General features: G+C 44.6%; 1 protein-coding gene across 3 annotated transcripts in view; it reads right to left on the bottom strand.

Annotated features, from left to right (window-relative positions):
* Positions 1-20,275, bottom strand: part of mn1b (meningioma 1b) — a 299,249-nt gene that overhangs the window by 215,621 nt on the left and 63,353 nt on the right. Inside the window, exon 2 of one of the 3 annotated variants that reach the window (XM_072489780.1) lies at positions 13,161-20,117. The exons of 1 other annotated variant lie outside the window; for it this stretch is intronic. In XM_072489780.1, coding sequence (XP_072345881.1) covers positions 19,936-20,117 — 182 coding nt within the window. In that variant the 3' untranslated portion in view covers positions 13,161-19,935. Of the gene's footprint in view, positions 1-13,160; positions 20,118-20,275 lie in introns of those variants that run through there. One more of the 3 variants, XR_011938098.1, reaches the window with a different exon arrangement.

Raw genomic sequence — 20,275 nt, 5'->3', positions numbered from 1 at the left:
AACAAATCCAAAAACCAATAAACATAATCTTAAAGGCCCCTATCAAGTTTCTCTTTTCTAAATTAAAGAGCCCAGCCTGTTCAATCTTTCTTGATAAGGTCTCAGTTCTGGTATCATCCGTTTGCACATTTTCCCCTGCCTTTATGTCCCTTTTATAATAGGAAGGCCAGAACCAATTGTGGTCCAACCAACGTTCTAACACAAATTTAACATAATTTCTCTGCTTTTCAATTTTATTGCTCTGGAAATTAATCCCAGCTCATTGTTTGCTTTTTAAATGGCCTTATTAAACCGCTTCACTACTTTTGGTGTTTTATCCCTCTGTTCCGCTATCCCACTCAGACACGTTGCGCTAAAATGTTGCCTGTATAATGCTGTTCCAATGCAGTCCATTCCCCAGAGACAGACAGCTCCACCAGACTCTACCTTCACAGCCCATATGGGCTCCCTCTTTAATATGGGTGGACAAATTGCACAGGTCGCACAGATGAGGTACAATGAAGGATGTGTGGTCAAGGGAGTGTTACAGTGAGCGGGTGTGGGTAAGATTGTGAGGAATGTCAGAGTGAATTATAATGAAGGATGTGTGGTATATCAGAGAATATTACAGTGAGGCTGTGCATAATATTGTGAGGCATGTCAGTGTGTATTATAGTGAAGGATATGTGGTGTATGAGACAATGTTACAGTCAGGAATGTGCGGATGATTGTGAGATATGTCAGAGTGTATTATAGAGATGGATGTGTGGTTTATCAACGAGTGTTACAGCTCGAGGTGAGGGTGTATTAAACATTCCAATCATTGTGATGTGACTGAGAGCCCTGCCTGAAATGTTCCCCATCTCCCCTCCCTGCAGATTTCTGTTATCTTATCCCTGAGGTATAGTTTTGTTGTAAATCATGAGAAAAGCAATTGTATCTGCACTACTCAAGTCTGTCAGCAGCCTATAATTAATCACTTCTATAGTTATAGGAAACAGTGAACAACCCCCATCAAGAAAATATCAATTTAGCAAAATGAGTCTTCCCAGCTCAGTTTGGCTGCTGACTACCTGGGGTCATGTCTCCACTTCACACTCCACCACCAAAGACTATCAAAGCCCCAATATTTAGATCATCTATTCCAATCCAATACAATATACATATCCTCTGCTAAACTTTTAAATTAGCATGTTAGGCAAAAGCACCTTAAATACAACTGTTCCTCAAATTACTAGATACCACAATATGAGTCTGTGTTCTAAAGTGACGACCTTTCATAGGATGAGTGCCTGTTTCTCATTCCTGGTGTTTTTTTAGATTTCAGCCAGGAGGATCAATATCACACTCGTGGCCTGGACCTACCGTAAACAGAAGATATCTCGTTGTTATGACTGTACATGTCTCAGGCACGCTATGACATAACTCTGCGTGACTCACAGACTATATAATGTACCTTTGCATGTTTCAGACTCTATGCCATAACTGCCCACACTGCAGACTCAGTGGCATAATATACAGTCCAGGTTGGATTGGCAGAAATCTTTTTTTTGTTGGCCCTCTGTATCAACCAAAGTATGACACACAGCGGACTGCAATTGTGCATTGTCTGAATGTTTTGCAAATACATTGAATTTTCTATTACAGTTCTCCTAAGAAGTATAGTTATCCAGTAGGAGAACTAATTATACAACCCAAATTTGATGGGCAAGAATGGGGGGAGGTGGGAGAAGCGGAATTACATGGGAACATATGCGTCAAAGTTTTAAGAATAAAATGTTTTGAGGAATTGCTATCAATAGAAGCTTGAGACTTAATGTTTAATAATGTCCTTTCCCCATTTTAATTAGCTTTCACACTTCAAAAGTAACTCATTTGAGAGACATCCTGAAGATGCAAAAGGCATAATATAAATGCATTATTTTCCTTTCGTACCCCAGACTAAAGACTGAATTTCAATGCTTTATCTGTGATATACTTGATGCAATCTGAATCACAACCTTTTGCAGTACAGAAGGAGGATCGCCTGTGTCAGCACACTGTGAAAGAGCTATCCACTTAATCCCAATTACTTGATCTTTCATGTAACCTTTGAGTCTTGGAGTTTACTGGAATTAAGATATTAAAAGTTCTCCACTTCCTAATGCATACCAGCCGACTTCGGCACCAAACACAAAATGGATCCCTTTTAATGTGGTAAAACATCACAACAAGCTTTGCAGCAGCAATTATCAAACAACGTTTGACACTGAGCCACAATTATTGAATCTCAATTGGTAAGAAGTAACTTTGGCTTGTAAAAATCATTCAATATTAATTTACAAAAGGGAACTTGCAAACCTTTCGTGCTTTAGTCAACAAACAAATTGATTTATTCTTGATGCTCAATTGTATGAATTCCATTTCTCCCTGTCTTTGCAGAGCTTCACATGTTTGTGCTTGTGTCACAAAGTATTATTTTTCTATTGTGACTGCTACAGCACTTCATAATCTCAGTTTACCGGGGGGCTGTTCGAGTAAGGGGGAAAGGTGTAGAGAGCACCAGTGATTCTGACAAGCACACAGAGGAGATGCTGTATTTGGTTTGATATGCACTTGCCAATAACAGACTAACAGGCAAGAAAGTAAGAGCAAGCAATCTCGACTGTGTAATAGGCCCACTGGGGTCTATCAGGACAGATTCTTAGGTTCAGCCACTGCCATGGGTCTACCATCCTAATCTGTGCATCATAAATCATGAAAAGGACAGTTTCTAACAGGTCAAATTAAGATAAAATGCCTTTAATTATCAAAGCAATAGCTACTTGTCCCATCACAAGCTGTATTTCATCCCTGAAGAGAGACCAAGCGCCAGACTAGATGTGCTTATTGTGTTGCCGTGACACCAGGCAGACTTCAGCTGGTTTCCTTTCAAGAGATGGAAAGGAAGGTGGCTTCCTCTCAACTGCCATTCAACTATTTCAAGAAAGGAAATTCTAAACAGTGGGATGGGGGAAGGGCTCACATCAAGAACGAATGTTCTCCGCCTCCCACCTCAGCCCATAGCTTAAGGCCTGCTGATTAGGCCAATTATCATTACTTAATGACTTTTCAACACCACTCTATTCAAACAGAACAAAAAAATTTAGTGACACCACAAAGGACTCCAGGAACAACTGTGCGGATTCAAGTTTCCATTACGGAACCCAACCTGAAATTGGAGCCTCGGCCTCAATAAGCATCATTTGAGGAGCGAGATATGTGAGAAAGTTGAGATAGCACAAATGTTGAGAGGAAAAACCTTTTGTGTGTGGTATTTGGCCTCGACTCTCAGTGCCCCTGGTGTGTTTTTTTTTGGCAGCCTTATGCTGAGGCTGTGAGTGTGTGTGTGTGTGTGTGCACGGGTGTTTTTTTAATAAACTATTGATTAGGTTTGTTTGCTGGCTGGCTGGAGACTCATTAACAAACAGCTGAGAAGCTGCTTTTTCAGGATTTTAATCCCCCAAATCTTTAGCCTCTGAAAAGGCTATTGGGCTGCGCCCCCCCCCCCCCCCCCCCCCGCCCCCCAAGCTGCTTGAGCTCAACCCTGGCACCTGGGTCACTGTTCAGCCAAGCCCAATGTCAGCATTGTGATATCCGCACAGAAAACAATCCAACTCTCGTCTTGACTTCTGTGCAGTGAGTGCTGAGTGGCTGCATAAAGAACGGTTACAGCAACCACATCATTAACCTGCACTGGAACTGTTCTTGTAGCTGGGAACATACAGGAAATATTTCATCGGTTCACTAAGGGGTGAACCAGCTGAACAAGTTGCATAACATTTCCTATTTAGAGGGTGGGGTTGCAGAATGGTTGGAAAAGGGGAGCACACCTCAACCTGCTCTTAGAAATCCATGGGATTAGGGCAGCACAATGGCTCAGTGGTTAGCACTGCTGCCTCACAGCACCGAGGTCCCAGGTTCAATCCCAGCCCCGGGTCACTGTCTGTATGGAGTTTGCACATTCTCCCCGTGTTTGCGTGGGTTTCACTCCCACAACCCAAAGATGTGCAGGGTAAGTGGATTGGCCATGCTAAATTGCCCCTTAATTGGAAAAAATGAATTGGGTACTCTAAATTCATAAAACAAAAGAAATCCATGGGATTTTCTGTTTTGCTTTATTCTCAATTATCTCCCCGCCTTTCCTGAAGAATCTTGCTGGGAACAGTTCCAGGGACACTGATCCCCTTTACAGCTTCGCAACCGAGTCGGCTCCAATCCTTGGCTCACATCTGTGCACATAAAGCCTGGCAGAAGCACTGGATATGGACCGAGCCCGCTGTGACCACCGCTACCCACTACCACCCACCCACATGCTCGTCCCCCTACCACCCTGCACTGCCTCTTTGCTCAGTGCACTGAGGCCAGTAGTGGTACTCCCTTTGTTAGCGATCAACCCGTAAATCAGCCACAGACACGAGTGGCTCAGGGTCATGCAGAGTGATGCACTTACCCGTTGAGTTGGTGGAGGAATAGGAATTGTGATTTTAACATACTGGGAGGGCTTGAGAGAACGTAGAGGTCTATTTTGAAAGCGCCATGATCGCACATTCATAAACCTTCAGCAGAAGCATTTCTTTGATTGGCACTCGAACAACCCGATGCAGTAATGGCTCACCTCAAATGAAGCTCACACTCACCATTCCCGCAGATCACAACATGCAATTTACACCAGGCCCTATGTGTCTTGTGTTTCTCTGGAGTCCCCCGAGTGCCATTAGTTTTACAGAAGCATAGCTTTTGTTTATTTGTACACACGGGAGTCTGCAGGCTGGCTTGGCAATATAATTTTTCTTTGTTAAATTTGAATAAAAACAAAAGCGAACAGAAAGCATGTCCCCTCTGCCCCTGCCCACTGAAATACATGGCACAGAATAAATAGACAAGAGCTTTCCCTCAAACGGAACTGGCCAAAAATATTTTTTCCAAAGCTGCACTGTCATTTCCTTCAACCAACTCGATGAGTCATTTAGGAATAAAGAATGCACAAACTGATGAAGGGAAACTAAAAAGTTTCAGAACTGTCTCCATTTCACTGAAATCTGAGTTCAGTGTGCAAAGTCTGGGCTGTCTCCGTATTTAAAACAGCCAAAGGATGGGAATGAGGCTGACTACAGGATACATACAGACACATCTCCTTCAACCACTTCGGAAAGAAGCTGAGCCACTGCGATCAAGTTAAATGCACAAATATCCTCCGACTGGGTAGCAAGACAGGGTCAAAAGCTGCAAAGAGAATTAAAGAAATTATCTGTATTTGTAGAGTGCGTTTCACATCCTCGGGACATGTCAAAGCATTTTGCAGTCATTGAGGTACTTCAGTATAGTACTGTTTAATGCGGACAAATGTGGCACCTAATGTGCACACAACAATATCCCACAAGAAGTAATGGATAAATCACTTGATATAACCTGTTTTACTGATGTTAGATGAGTGACAAATGCAGCTAAATTAATGAGAATTGTGAGACTGAGAAATTGTGTCCTCGGTTTTTTTTTCCATCCACCTGTGAGGGCTGGTTGGATCTCAGTTTAACAATTCATCCTAAAGGAAACAACTCTTAACAGTGCAGCACTCCCTCAGCACCTCACTGGTGTGTCAGTCTAAATCATGTACTCAAATCTGAAGAGTACCTTTCGATATTTTTAATGTGCTCGTTAACATTTTGAAAAACTCAGACCATTTGACATCATTTTCTCCCTTGAAACAATTCAAGGCAAAGCCAAACAGTTCTTACAGAGTGGAGACTACAGCAGCCCTTTCAGAATGCTCTCCAATTGGACTGGAGATAGCATTGAAAAAGCTGACTGCACTCAATCCCAATCACATTGAGGTAAAGGCGGCAGTCACTCAAACATACAGGAGTGAACTCACGTATTTTTAGCTTAAAGACATAGTCCTATCTTCTCAAAGGTCTAATAGAGAAATTTATTTTGACCTAGTGTAGTGAAAAATAGTCAATGAATCTTTAAAGGCCAGTCAAATCTGATAGCTTCCAGGTTCAATTCCTGACCAATGCTGAAGCACTGAGGTTTCTGCTCAGATTCAATGATTGGCTTCCTTGACCCTCGCTAAGGTAAGGAGAAAATAACCCTGTTCCATCCCGGCAGTCATCCCATTAATTAAAAATGTATGGGTTTAATGGGGTCGGGATTGGATTCAGTGTAAGTAATTCCCACATTGTGGAATACCCGACTGATACCCATTGCTCTGGACTGACATACAAGAAGAACAAAACTTGGATTTTGCTTCCAAATAAAGCAAGCAACTCCAACTCAAGCAGGGGAACGTATCAGTGTTTGCAGGTGAAAATGTCAATTTGTCAACAGTTTCTCTTTGCCATCGATGTTTCGTGCGTCCATAGAGTCACCTGCTATGTGTTCTATCCTGGCTGTGGAGCCTGATTGCAGACCTGCATAGCTTTCCACAGTGTGGGCAAGGACGAACTGTTTGATTTTTGTTGGGATTGCCCAGTCTTTCTCGCTTGCCTTTTGTCCTTTGCCACCTGTACTCTTTGCTGTTTGAAGAAAACAACGCTACTACTTGAGATCGCTCCCCGGGTAATTATTTTTTGTGACTTTTTATCCCAGGTCTGTGGTGAACATGTTGCATTTCATGATGTTCGCCTCCATGAGGTCCGTGAACCCTAATCTCAGCCTTCCTGACAAGCAGTGTCCATGATCAAGCCGTGAATAGATGACCAGCGTAAGGATTTGATGGTCAGCCATACATACCACATGTCCACCCCATCTAAACTAGGTTCTGATGGTGAATGCTTCATTTCCCGACATTTCTGCTCTTACAAGTACCTCAGTGTTGGGTACTTTGTCCTCCCATTTGATGCCCGAGATGTTCCAAATGCATTTCATATGAAGCCTGTCGAACTACATATGTTTGGAGTAGGTAGCTCATCTCACAGGCATATAGAAGGATAGCTTTTGCTACAGCTTTGAACACAGTAAAAGTAACTTAGAACACAGTTCTAAGTTTGCATTTTCTCCACGGTCTCTCACAATAAACAGGCAAATTCTGAGCTTGCTCTCTGGCAATTCTACTTACCACTTCATTTTCAATGCAGACATTTCCAATGCTTGTCCTTCCAAGATTGGTGAAGTTTACTCAAGCCATCAAGATGTGTCAGTGATAGTTATCGTAGGTGGGGTATAGTCAGAATTTAATCAGAATTTGGTGGTGGTTGGTGGAGTGTTTCCGCAGGACTTAAGCTGATGGTTGGCCCTCAGTTGTCAGCTGCTTCTGGAAAAATAGTCAATGAACTTTTAAAGGCTATGGTCACAGAGTGACACGAGGGCACAGTCACAGTCAACCCACATGGACTTTCTGGCAGTTCATGTTCTGCTTTGTGGGTGACAAGTCTGCTGAGTAGAGGTTTTGCGAGAGTTTGACCCTCTCATAAGTAGTGAGATTCCTGTCAGAAATAGACTTTTGTCCTTTTCCTTTGTACCAGACAACAATCATGGCATTCTTGAGTTCCTGAGCAGTGGTTTGTTGACACCACATTCTGTGCTATAATTCTGTGAGTGTGATGACTAGCTGGGGTCCCCCAAATAAGCAAATTTCTCCTCAGCTCCTATTTGAGCCTGGAGCTTTCTCAAAGAGTCGGGATCTGATGGCTTTGCCAACCTCCTGAACAGAGTATTCCACATTTAGCCAGTCTGGAAGCTTGTCCCCCTTCCAGTGGTTAGGTAGTTAAGCACCCCTCAAAAAGTGTTCAGCTCAGTTCTCTTTAATAACTGCCCTATTTGTCAGGAGACACACCCTGTCAGTGCTGATAACAGGAGAGTGGTTTTGTGAGGGAGTTGACAGCCCTTAATAGAAATCTGCACGTCACGCTGGTCGGCATAGACTTGAAGCTCTCTGGTTTGTTTGACCCATCATTTGTCTTGCAGCCTCTGTTGAAAGTTTGTTTTGCTCTCCTGTACCCATTTCTTAGCAGAAGATGTATCTTTGTTTCCAGTCCAGCTGCATATGCTACTTTGTTTCCTCTACCAGTTCCTTCATTTGATCACTGCGTTAACTGAACCGATCTCTGAGTTTCCTTTCTATGATTCCAGGATATCACTGGCGGCCTCTAGTTGATTTGAAGGTAGGCCCATGTACTCAATTCACCGTCACCACTTGGGTTTTCTGCGCAGAACAGCTGAGCTTGAATTTTCCCAGTACTCTGTGGATTTCAGCTTCTGCACATCTAGCTTTCTTGGAGGTCCAGTGGCGTTGGTTTTCTTTTTGGTGAGATGGTGGGTCGTAGCTTCTGGACTGCAGGGCAATGTAACTGGGGGGGGGGGGGGGGGGGCGCCCCGGGGTGCCCCGGGGTGCCCCAAAGATGCACTGGGTAAGAACCACCCTCCCCACCTCCCACCCGGCCCTTGCCCCAGAAATTCCCAAGTACATTCTGCACGGCAATTATCTGGGAAGTGCAAATTTCCAATGTGCACTTTTTGACTTACACTGGGAACCATCTGAAAATTGCAATATAAATCACAATTTTTTGACTGTGTTACATCAATAGTTACCCAGAGAAAGTTAGAAGAATTAAAACCAATTCCAGCTTCTGGACAACCACTGTACAGACTCACACCAACCACCATCCTTCAGGAGTCATCCCACACTCCTGAACCACAGGGGACATCCCGACCACCCGACTAACCCCCATCAAGGAACTGCACCCCTGTAGAACTCCCCCATAGCTCCCACCATGGGACTTCCCATCAACCCCCTCGGTGGACTCGCCCCCTAACCCAAGGGATTTCCCCAATCCCGACTACCGCCCATGGCTGGCCTGACCCAACCGCCCCCTCCCCCGCCCACTGGTTGACACTCCCAACTGGCTGGCACCCCACCCCTCATCCCCAAGTAGCTGGCTCCCCTTTACCACCCCCCCAAAAGTGGCCAATGCGCCCCCAAGTTCGCCCCAATTGGCTGATGCACCTCACCCTTTTTGAAAATTAATTTGCGGGATATGGGCGTCGCTCGTTAGGCCAGCATTTATTGCCCATCCCTAGTTGCCCCTCAGAAAGTGATGGTGAGTTGCCTTCTTGAACCGCTGCAGTCCCTTAGCTGTAGGTACACCCACTGTGCTGTTAGGGAGGGGGTTCCAGGATGTTGCCCCAGTGACAGTGAAGGAACGGCGATATATTTCCAAGTCAGGGTGGTGGGTGACGTGGAGGGGAACCTCCAGGTGGTGGGGTTCCCAGGTATCTGCTGCTCTTGTCCTTCTAGATGCTGGTGGTGGTTGGTTTGAAATCCTATGGAAACCTTTGGCAGCCAGCGCTGTAAAAAAGTGGCATGGCCTCCTTCCATCCGATTCTGTAGCCCTCGACCGAAGGCCTCAGGAGCGTGCTCGCCTGGCCTGAGCTGGAAGAGCCGGGAGAAAGGGTGGAAAAAATCTCAAGGTAAGGAAATAGGAGTGCTAACCCGAGCGTGACAGCCAGTCGGCGGAAGTTCAGGCAGAGCAAATAGCATCTTGGAGCAAAGCATCCTGTGGCCTGTAGAACATTGCACTCCTCCAACAATCCTGGCAACTAAAACATACTTTATGTTCCTCTGCTGGGTCATAATAAAGTAAATTAGATGCCAGTGTATTAGATCTGCGGTGCATCTTGGGTGTAGTTTACCCTTTGTATACAGTGGTGTTGGTGATTGATGTTCTCAGCAGTTGCAAAGACTGAGGATAAGACTGTCATTGCTGTTGTATTCCCCCAGAACACCTAGGTTCCTCAGGATACCATCCCAACATTGATGGCCAGCCCTTACAGATATTTTATTGGCATAATCAGCTCTTACACTGTTGAACTGAAGTCCCAGATCGCAATAAGCTTGTTCTGCTGTGGAAAATGTTTAAAAGCTCTGACAGGGTCCTCAGTGAATGAGTCCTTGCTAATCCCCAGGGCTGATAGTCATTCACAAGTGAAAATCGCTTATTGTCACAAGTAGGCTTCAAATGAAGTTACTGTGAAAAGCCCCTAGTCGCCACATTCCGGCGCCTGTTCGGGGAGGCTGTTACGGGAACAAGTGGGAGGCATGGAATCATGAGATTATTGTTGATGTCCATGGGGAGAGTATCCAAACTTTTTTGTGATGTCAGACTTGATCGCAAAGCTGACGCCTGCCTCTCACTCTTTGACCTGCCTATTCGGAAGAATCTGTCGCCTGTTGATAGCTGTTAGCTGGCTCTGTTTCCTCTGGGCAGGTTTTGCTTAAAATAGCAATGCTGTGTCATGTTAGCTCCCTGCCTGGGTTGGGAGCTGCTGTCTTTCTCAAATAGAGCTTGTACATTCAAAGAAGCTGGAGTTTACGTTTCTTCTTTTTTTGCCTCGCCGACGACATACTGCATGGTGTGGGTGGAGTTCTTTTTTTTTAATAAACATTTTATTGAGGTATTTTTGGTATAGAAACAACAACAAAATAGACAAGTTACATGAAACCATAAACATAGTGCAAAAACCGTTTACCTTTCGTACAGGTCCCACGCTTATTCCCCCTACTCTCACCTAAACTACTCCCCCTCCCCCCGCCCCGTCTGCTGATGATTAATTTTCCGCAAGGAAGTCGGCGAACGGTTTCCACCTCCGGGTGAACCCTAACAGTGACCCTCTCAAGGCAAACTTGATTTTCTCCATACAGAGAAAGCTAGCCATGTCCGATAGCCAGGTCTCCGACTTCGGGGACTTTGGGTCCCTCCATGCTAGTAATATCCGCCTCCGGGCTACCAGGGAAGCAAAGGCCAGAACATCCGCTTCCTTCTCCTCCTGGATTCCCGGATCTTCCCAAATCCCGAAAATCGCCACCTCTGGACCCAGCGCCACTCTTGTTTTTAAAACCTTGGACATGACGTCCGCAAACCCCTGCCAAAATCCCCGAAGCTTTGGACATGACCAAAACAAGGACATAGCTCGCTGGTCCTCCCGCGCATTTTGTGCACCTGTCCTCCACCCCAAAGAATCAGCTCTTCCGGGTTACTGTCATGTGAGCCCAGTGCACAACCTTAAATTGTATCAGGCTGAGCTTGGCACATGTTGCAGACGCGTTGACTCTACTCAACGCGTCTGCCCATTAACCATCCTCGATCTCACCTCCCAGCTCCTCCTCCCACTTATGCTTCAACTCCTCGGTCTGCGTCTCCTCTGACCCCATAAGCTCCTTATAGATGTCCGAGACGCTTCCTTCCCCTCCCCACCCTCTGGAAATGACCCTGTCCTGAATCCCCCTCGTGTGGGTGGAGTTCTAATTAATGCATTTTCTTTCTCTCCGGATATAACGGGATGTGTGAAGGAGTGGGTAAAGTATGAAATCCTTGTGTGTGAAACACCAGCGGAGCTGGAACGTGCTTTGGCCAACTCCACCCTCTTGGTTTTCAACATGGTTAGCACAGTTTATTCACAGCTCCAGGGTCCCAGGTTCGATTCCCGGCTTGAGTCACTGTCTGTGCGGAGTCTGCACGTTCTCCCCGTGTCTGCGTGGGTTTCCTCCGGGTGCTCCGGTTTCCTCCCACAGTCCAAAGATGTGCAGGTTCGGTGGATTGGCCATGACAAATTGCCCTTAGTGTCCAAAAAAGGGTAGCTGGGGTTACTGGGTTACGGTGGAGGTGTGGGCTTAAGCAGGGTGCTCTTTCCCAGAGCCGGTGCAGACTCGATGGGCTGGATAGCCTCCTTCTGCACTGTAAATTCTATTCTCTGAACATTTGTTTCCTGGTGGCTTGGTATTTCAAGACGACTGGAGATGCGGTCGACTGGAGTGGATGATCTGCAGCACCTTCTGCAGATGTTAATGGACGTTACAGCTGCCCACACAGCTGTGCTGTCAGTAGCAATAAAGAAGAACCATTTCCTCTGTTACACCCATGAAGGTGGCTTTCTTGCACTCGAACAAGGGTGGTTAGAGTTAGGAGTTCTCCCTCACATGTGGACACTTGCTAGCATGCTACCACCACCTGGTTTGATACAACGAACCAATGCAGTTGTCCAGTGTGCTCGCTGCCTTGCACAAGCAGCTATTTGGAACCACAGGTGAGAACCGAGGGCCAGGTACAGTTATCCATCCAGTTTATGAAGTAGGTTGCAGATGAATCCTGCAGACTTCTATCTCTGACCTACACCCCACACCTTGCCTCAATCCCAGAAGATTACTGCCTCTTGGTGTAACACAGGTTGTTAAAAAAAACTCCAGCCCTTGTTTTTGCTTTGATAAGCAAGTCTTAAATTTATTGAATTTAATCATTTTCTGGGTCAAGGCTTTTTAGTTTAACCTGCCCCTCCCACACACCTCAGTGTTTGAACAATGGCTCCTTACACACCAAAAGGGACATTTGCCAGCTACATTTCAGGTGTGACTTGGCAAAAGGTTTGACAGTTTTAGAATCAGTGGAAAAGGCAAAGTTCCACCTGACCGACTGGATTACAACGTTCACCCCGGCAGAGAAGAGAAACTCAGAATAAGCTCCAAAATGATCCCATTTAAAAGGAGTCGTTACCACCAGAGCTCTTTAACTAAACATCGCTGACCCAGGATGATGGGTACCTCGTTGTCCAAAATGCCTGAGATATTCGAACAGAATCAGGGATTATATAAATGCAAGGGTCATTGTATTAACTGCCACTCCTGATTTTGCCAGAGTTACATTGCGTATCTGGCAGGTTTGATGGATCGTTCCCTCTTGGCCAAACAAGGCCCTTAATGCACCAACAGGTTACCTCCCTCCTGTGGCCTCTTACAGCAAGTCAAAATAATCAATTGCAGGTGAATGCGGAGTAGTTAGGTGCTCAGTGACTCTAATCCCAATATGGAGTGAAACAGAATATTTTTAAGTGCACCCACTAATCATAGTTCAGCCTGATCCTATCCTGGGCCAAAGCCTGCACACACAGTCACTGTATTGTAACCCTCCTTATCCCAGGATATTGTATCCCCTCTGCTTCTCTGTGTTATTCTCTAACGCAGCCCAGACCAGGAACTGATGCTGTGATCTGTGCAGCATCACACTGAATATCGTTACTGAGCAAGAGGAGCTGCCAATTTTATTATTGAAGAGCAATTAATCACCTCGCAATGGGTTACAAAACGGAGTCACTGAGGATCATCTAGGAGTTCCCTGCTGAGGAAAGATGCCAAAGAGCAGAAGGTAAAAGAGAGTGGACTCAGAGCAGACTTGAGTTTATCACTTGTATTATATTTTATTCATCTTCTTGAGTCTCATTAAAACATATGTATACATTAGGCATGAGTACAGGCGAATGCACCTACAGTACATAGTACAGATTTTGTTTTTCTTCCTGTTTCCAAAACTAAGTCCTGTTGCACTGAACAAGACAAAACACTCCAAAAACAAAAACCATGGGAACTGCTCCAGTCTGTCGGCAGCAACCAAAAGCAGCATTGTGAGAGACCGAGTCAAAGAGAAACTTCAAATTTCAAAATGGCAAGAACAGGATTTGTCAAACCACACAGAAAGGGGTTATTAGCTCACGTTGTTACATGGGCAACTATATTTAACCTGCAGCTGGAGCAGAATGGGTGACCTTCCACCCTGCCCCAGTATCTTAAAGGATCTGTTTGTTAATGTAACGATCATGGGTCCGCATGGGACCAGAGCCACAGCAACCTTTCAATGTACAGACCGTTCCCCACTCTTCTAATTTTTCATTCAAACCCCTCCTCTCAAGAATACACAAATTTGGCCACAATTATAAAATAAGCCTAGCAATCAAATCCTAATTCTCACACAGTAATTCCAGATGGAAGAGTTTTTTTAAATTTCAGGACTGGATGGTTTAGATTGGTAGCACACTGATCGTTGACCTCCAAATGGGAAGCTAGCCCAGACAGAGCGGATGAAGATTTTTCTCTGATGGTGGTACAGCTCTGCAGCAGGTCAGAAACTGTCTTTCTATCCTTTATTCGTTTAAATCCCTTCCAAAGTGGTGGCCATTGAGGACCCTAGAAAACGAGGCAGCTGAGGACAGTGGTGGTGTTAGGACACTGATAGACATTGTTTTTGTGGAACCATTGGATGCTTAAACCAAAGTAGCAGTAGTGAAGCTTCCAATGTAAGTTTGGATGTCCTGGTTAGAGGAAACTGGAGCATGCACATATAGTAATGTGAATTGATATAGTGGTGGCACATGTGGACACAGTTTACGGGGGGAGGAGATTAAACCGAGCAACGGATGGATTGCAGGAGGATGTTATTGAAATACAAACCAGAGGGATTCAGGAGGTTTTATTGAAAGAGGAAAGTGATGTATCAAGGCCAAATTATATGGTAAGGGGGTGACGGCTGATGGGTGGTCAGTGGGGGGGACAAGTTGATCTTTGATCCAGAGCAGGAGAAATGGAGGTTGAACTCGGTTGTGGGAGATTGCTGAATTGAGAAGAGGTGAGGTGGTAGAGAGATTTGGAAATAAGATAAAGAAAGCCTTGTCGAAAAAAAATGTATCAGAGAACATCCAGAGTTTTACTCTCACAAAGCAAGTTAATTAATAAGTGTCTGCCGGTGGATGACAGATGGGGATGCAGGTTTGTGACTGATGATGCAATACTTTACCGTGGGAACAAGACTATGTTATCAGAACACTTGGAAGTACCAGTACAGCGTTCATAAAGGCAGTGAACTATCCAGACACCATTAAACTTGTTGGACAACTTTACAGCTGCACCCTGGGCAGAATCTGACCTTAACATCATGTAACGCAGTTTACAGTTCAAATAAAACTACAGGCAGGGCGATTCTGTGGCATGGCATTTGGAATTCAAATGCTGCGAGTGGAAGAGTTATCATGTTTTTTAACCTACAGAAACTGGACTACCAAAAGTTGCCAAGTGTGGGATAAATTTAATTCAAAGGAGTGAGTAACGTTGTGAGGAAGCATGTGCTTCAAGCAGATTATATGACAAGCAGCACATAACACTTGGCATTAGTCACCATTTACGTTGTGATAAGCTGTAGTGGCTTGCTACCGTTATATGCAACAAAACCACAATGGCAAGGAAGACAGGCAGCGAAAATAGGAACTTAAGCAGTGAAAATGTAGACTGAAGCTCCTTCAAGCTGAACAGACCCCACAAGCTCTGAACAACACAGGGCGCAACATTCCATTCAGCATTAAGGTTAAGAATCCAAATTTGAAAAATAAAAGTGTTTTAAATCAGCAAATCACAATGGGCTCTAGTGTCGACTTAATAAATTGCTTCCATTTGCTGCTTGTTCACTTTCAAGAGACTAATATGACTCCTCACAAGTGTGCACCGACCTGTGTAAGTTACTCGGGAGTGGACAGTGAATCGGAGGTTCATGGAACAACCTGAGGGATCACTGATACTTGTTCCTGTGCATCAACGAACCTTGGGAGATTCCTTTGTGTTCTCAATTTCCAGTGAAATTGGAATGGCATTCCACAAAGAAACAGACATCAGTTTGCTCAAAATGGCAATAATGGATATCCCCACTGTGTTCACTGTTAATAATATATAATGGACAGAAGAATTCTTCCCAGATTTGAGTTTTTCCTCATTGATTTTTGAACAGATATTCAGAATGTTATAGGTTTCGGTTGGAGCACTGGAACTGCACATTACTTTCGCAACACTGTGGCTAAACTACCATCTATTTTTGCCCATATGGCATATATATGCACATATAGTATATTCAGAAAACATTCCACACATGGTTTATTTATTGTTTGTCTGGTCAGTGTTCCCGAATGACAGTGGTTTAAAAGAGGCGAAGTTCTCAGCGTAAAGTCACCTCCAATATAAAGGCTCTTTGCAAAATGCTTTAAAACATAGCTTGAGGATCACAGGACATCCCTCAGAACAGCAAGAGCAACACATTATGTAAAGCCAGAGCTGTGCTTCTTAGCATTTTATATAAATACCCTCTCTAACTGTCTCTTGGGAGCATTTAGTCTGTTCAATGTTTCAGCAATGATGAATTTGCTCATTTAAAATTTTTTTTTTTAAGAGTAACCAATTCATTTTTTCCTATTAAGGGGCAATTTATCAAGACCAATCCCCTGCACATGTTTTGGTTGTGGGGGCAAAGCCCACGCAAACGCAGGGAGAATGTGCAATTTCCACTTGGACAGTGACCCAGAGCCGGGATTGAACCTGGGACCTCGGCGCCATGAGGCAGCAGTGCTAACCACTGCGCCACCGTGCTGCCCCTAGTATTAAAGAGATGCCAAGGAGTGAACTTGAATTGTACAATTCAAAATTGTTGGAGTAGGAATGGAAATTATGGAAAATCAGAGAAGAAAACTACCAGAAATTGAGAAATTCACTCAACGAAATCTAAATGGGTTATATAATCTGAACACCAAAAGTGTTTTTGTTTAAGACAAAGATGAGGAGGAAGGTCGTCACACAGAGGGTAGTGAATCTGTGGAATACTCTACCTCAGAGGGCTGTAGAGACTGGGTCATGTTCAGGGCTGAGATAGACAGATTTTTAATCAATAAGGAAATCAAGGGACATGGGGAAAAGGTGGGAAAGCGGAGTTGGTGATTATCAGATCAGATATGATTTCATTGAATGGTTGAGCAGGCCTGATGGGCCAAGTGGCCTACTTCAGCTCCTATATCTTATGGTAATCCCATTGTGTCATTCTCATTGTTCTGTTCTTCCGAACCAACCATCAATTGGCTAATACGTTCAGAGATTTCAAAACATTAAACTGCTTTCTAAAACTTGTTGAAAGACAATCAATTATCAATGCTACAGCTTCTGAAGGGGGCACGCACAAACAGTAAACGTAGAGCACACAGCTCACTCTTTAAACAAGTGGTCACCTCTTTTCTGTGGAGAGGTACAGAGGGGCGTTTAGTGGTGGCGGTGGGAAACGTAGTCCACTATGCACCCTCAGCCAATAGATAAAAGCTGAACCTGGGTGTTTTTATCTTTGTTTTTGCACCTGAATGTTTCTCTGCAGTGAGATCAGCTATGGAATGGACTGCTGGCCCATAACCCTGGGAATGGGTAGACTCTAACACAGGAAATAATGCTAATAGCTCACACATGGAAGAATATCTTGCAGGAGCAAGGTAACCACAAACCACTACGCCCACCTCTTCTTTCCCCCTCCTCATTTCCCCCATCCACACACACAGCTCTCCTACCTCACCCCATTTTTCCATTGGGAAATGCATTTTCAGAGGAGGCGGTTTTGTCACTGGACTGGTAATCCAAAGACCCAGGAAAATTCTCTGAGGACCCAGGTTCAAATCCCTCCAGAGCAGATGGTGAAATTTGAATTCAATAAAAAATTTGGAATTTGATGTGCATGAAGCCATGGTCAATTGTAGTGAAAGCCTCTCTGGTTCACGAATGTTGTTGGGAAAAGGAAATCTGCCGTCCTTACCTGGTCTGGCCTACATGTGATTCTTAGCTGCCGCTCAGTTCGAGGGCAATTATGGAATTTTTTAAAAGGGGAAACACATAAAGTATGCTTTGAGGATCCTGTTTTCTCTGTTCCATCCAATCACCATCCAGCACCATTACTCCCGTGACCATTCCTCATATATGCACTCTGCTCGTGCTCATCAGCACATCGTAAAGGGGAACATTACAACCAATTTTGATCTTGTCCTCATCCAATGAGTGCACGGGCACATGTACATTTACCCACAGGTATGCACGTAGTCCTGGGGGCGTTTATGAGCAGAAACTTTCCTAGCTCTCACCCCCAAGGGCACTGAGGCCCATATAGCATCACCACTCCTGCTCCTGATTCAGCTAATTCAGCAGAGGCAGGAACTGGACCTTGGGAGCCTCCTGATCTGTGTGCTCAGTACACCCATTGAGTCAGTTCCCAGCATAATTTCAAAACACTCAGATAATCCACCTCGCGGATTCTTTGCTCCTGTTTTTGCTTGAAAATGCACGAGTGGCCATGTGGCTGTAGACTCAATCACATTGGAAGATTACAATTGACACACAAGGGCTGAATTTGATTCAGCTATGGTTAGTCCCCTTTCACAATGATGTACCAACATGAAGCGGACAAACCATGAACAGAATCATGCCCATGGGCTTCACACCTTAAATGAGAACTTCAGAAAAAAGAACCTAGTTCCCATAAAATCTGAAACATCTCAAACTCACAGCCAAGTCACGGCCCTGTGCACACGGCCACATGCACAACTCTCAGATTGTAGCATCACGCCCCATGTTGTTACATCATATCAATCGGTCTTGTGAATATTTGTGGCTTTTCAGAAGCCCTCTCCCGCATGTGTGAAAGAGTGACACAGGGGAAGGTCCTGTCCGTCTCCCACTCAGGTAAGTCTTTCTAAATTATGGTTCCCCATTTATTTCCACTATTTTCAACCGCAAATTTTAGAAAGTTAGGACAACAACCAGCACTACCCTCTTCCGCTGCCTCATGGGTATTCAGCCACGATTTAGTATTTTTTATAAACGATAGATTGCTGGGCATAAAGAATGCGTCTGGACAAAGCCACTGCAAAATCTAGCTGGGTTTCACCTACTTGTGCTCACTGAAGTCAGTGAAAAAAAATCAGAGCTGGCTATGCGACCCATACTGGAAAAAGACCACTCGCTAATTTGTGTGGCAATTGAATAGCTGAGGAGATGGATAAGTGGGACATGTTCCCTCAATTTGATTTTGGCATGGATTATGGCCCGTTCCTTACTCCCAATACTGCAATTCCTTTAATGACCCTCCAGTTCTGGAACAAAGGCCACAGATAGCCATGATCTCATTAAATAACAATGGTGCTAAACGGACTGCTCCGGTTCCAAACTCCATATACTTGCCTTTGCCCCATATACTGTGATGTGATGATCCCATGGTGGAGGGGTTAGGTGATTGTAACACTGCACAGGCCAGGGACAACTGAATCGACCTTGAGGTAAAAGCCACCCTTGTTGTTCATTCTTGCTGTGCATTGTAAACTTTGTTTTGATGTCCTTGTCACAGGCCCTGCATGTCTTGCCGCCTCAACAGAGGCATTTAAAACATTTTCAAGTGAAAGAAACGTGTTTTTAAAAACAACATAGCCATTCATTGGTTATGGGAAATGAGTGACGTTTTGTGTGTGTTTTTTTAATGCAATTTTTGTTTTGTTGTCACAGAAATTCAAATATTATGAGCTCTGGTTTATCCGGGATCACTCCAGTTGTATATAACTTGGTGGAATAGATTGGTTCAGGCCACCAGTTCATTTTTCTTTAGTCCTGAAGTTGTGCAATGTGAATCGGGCATCTAGAACACTTGAGTTTTCATTTACCCATGTTTACTTCTGTGTCTTGCAGCATGCAGCCATTGGTGACTGAAGTTTGCAACAAATTATCACATCAGCAATGAAAAGCATCCAAACACCAGCCACAATCCTGCCCCTTAACCTGCGCCTCTCCTGTTCCCCACCTGACATTGGTTGAGGTGACAACCCCCAACTCGAGCCAGTTTTGATTGAGGTTTACACATAACAAACTTTGGATTCCTGGTGAAAAGGTCTGAAAAAAGAATGCAAAATAAAACAATGCCTCGCTCTTTGACTGCGGGATGGTTGCCTGGGAAGCTGGGTGCCTGTGGAGTGCGGGTGGGCTGGGGGAGAAATCAGATATGTAAGTGCACGGGAAATCCAGTGAGGAGAGCATTGTACAATTCCAATAACAAACAGTCTGTTCAGCTCAGTTTAGTATCAGTCTCTGTAGCTTTTTGTTTTGAGTAATCCAACAGGCCTGGTATGGGGCAAGCCACTGTAGCAAACGGCAGGCTTGGAATTAACCCTTTCCAGGCCACCAGCCGGTGTTGCAGGTACTGAGGCAAAGTGCCAGCAAGAGGCCCAGATCCTTTTGTGACTGTAACTTTTTATTTGCTTTGATGTTCTGTCTGTCTGTCGCACTGCAGCAGCCAAGAGGAAGAAAACAACAACAAAAAAAGAAATCAAAAAATTCATCTCTGTTCAGGTCAAAGCAGCCACGAATGTCCCAAATCGATTAGAGATGTCCGAATGCAAAGATCTCCAAGTTTGCATGGGGCTCCGGCCTTTAGAGTCAGTAAGGTCGTCTGTGCAGTGAACCGACAGGCACTGCAAATGGCTGCCAGTCTGGACTGATGAAGCCTTGTTCTGGGAAAGCTCGTGGGCTGGAAAGGGTTAATAAACAGAATACATTTTAGTTTTCTGGATTAAGGATCATTTTCGCTTTCTCTTTTTTTTTCCACAAACAATCTTGATTTTTCTCATTGTGCTAAAGTAAATCCTCCGACCGACACATCAACCTCTGTAAATACTCCTCTGCATA

This window comes from Scyliorhinus torazame, chromosome 1 (assembly GCF_047496885.1).
Source record: "Scyliorhinus torazame isolate Kashiwa2021f chromosome 1, sScyTor2.1, whole genome shotgun sequence".
NCBI classification, from domain to species: Eukaryota; Metazoa; Chordata; class Chondrichthyes; order Carcharhiniformes; family Scyliorhinidae; genus Scyliorhinus; species Scyliorhinus torazame.
This window is presented reverse-complemented; position numbering and strand designations above follow the sequence as displayed.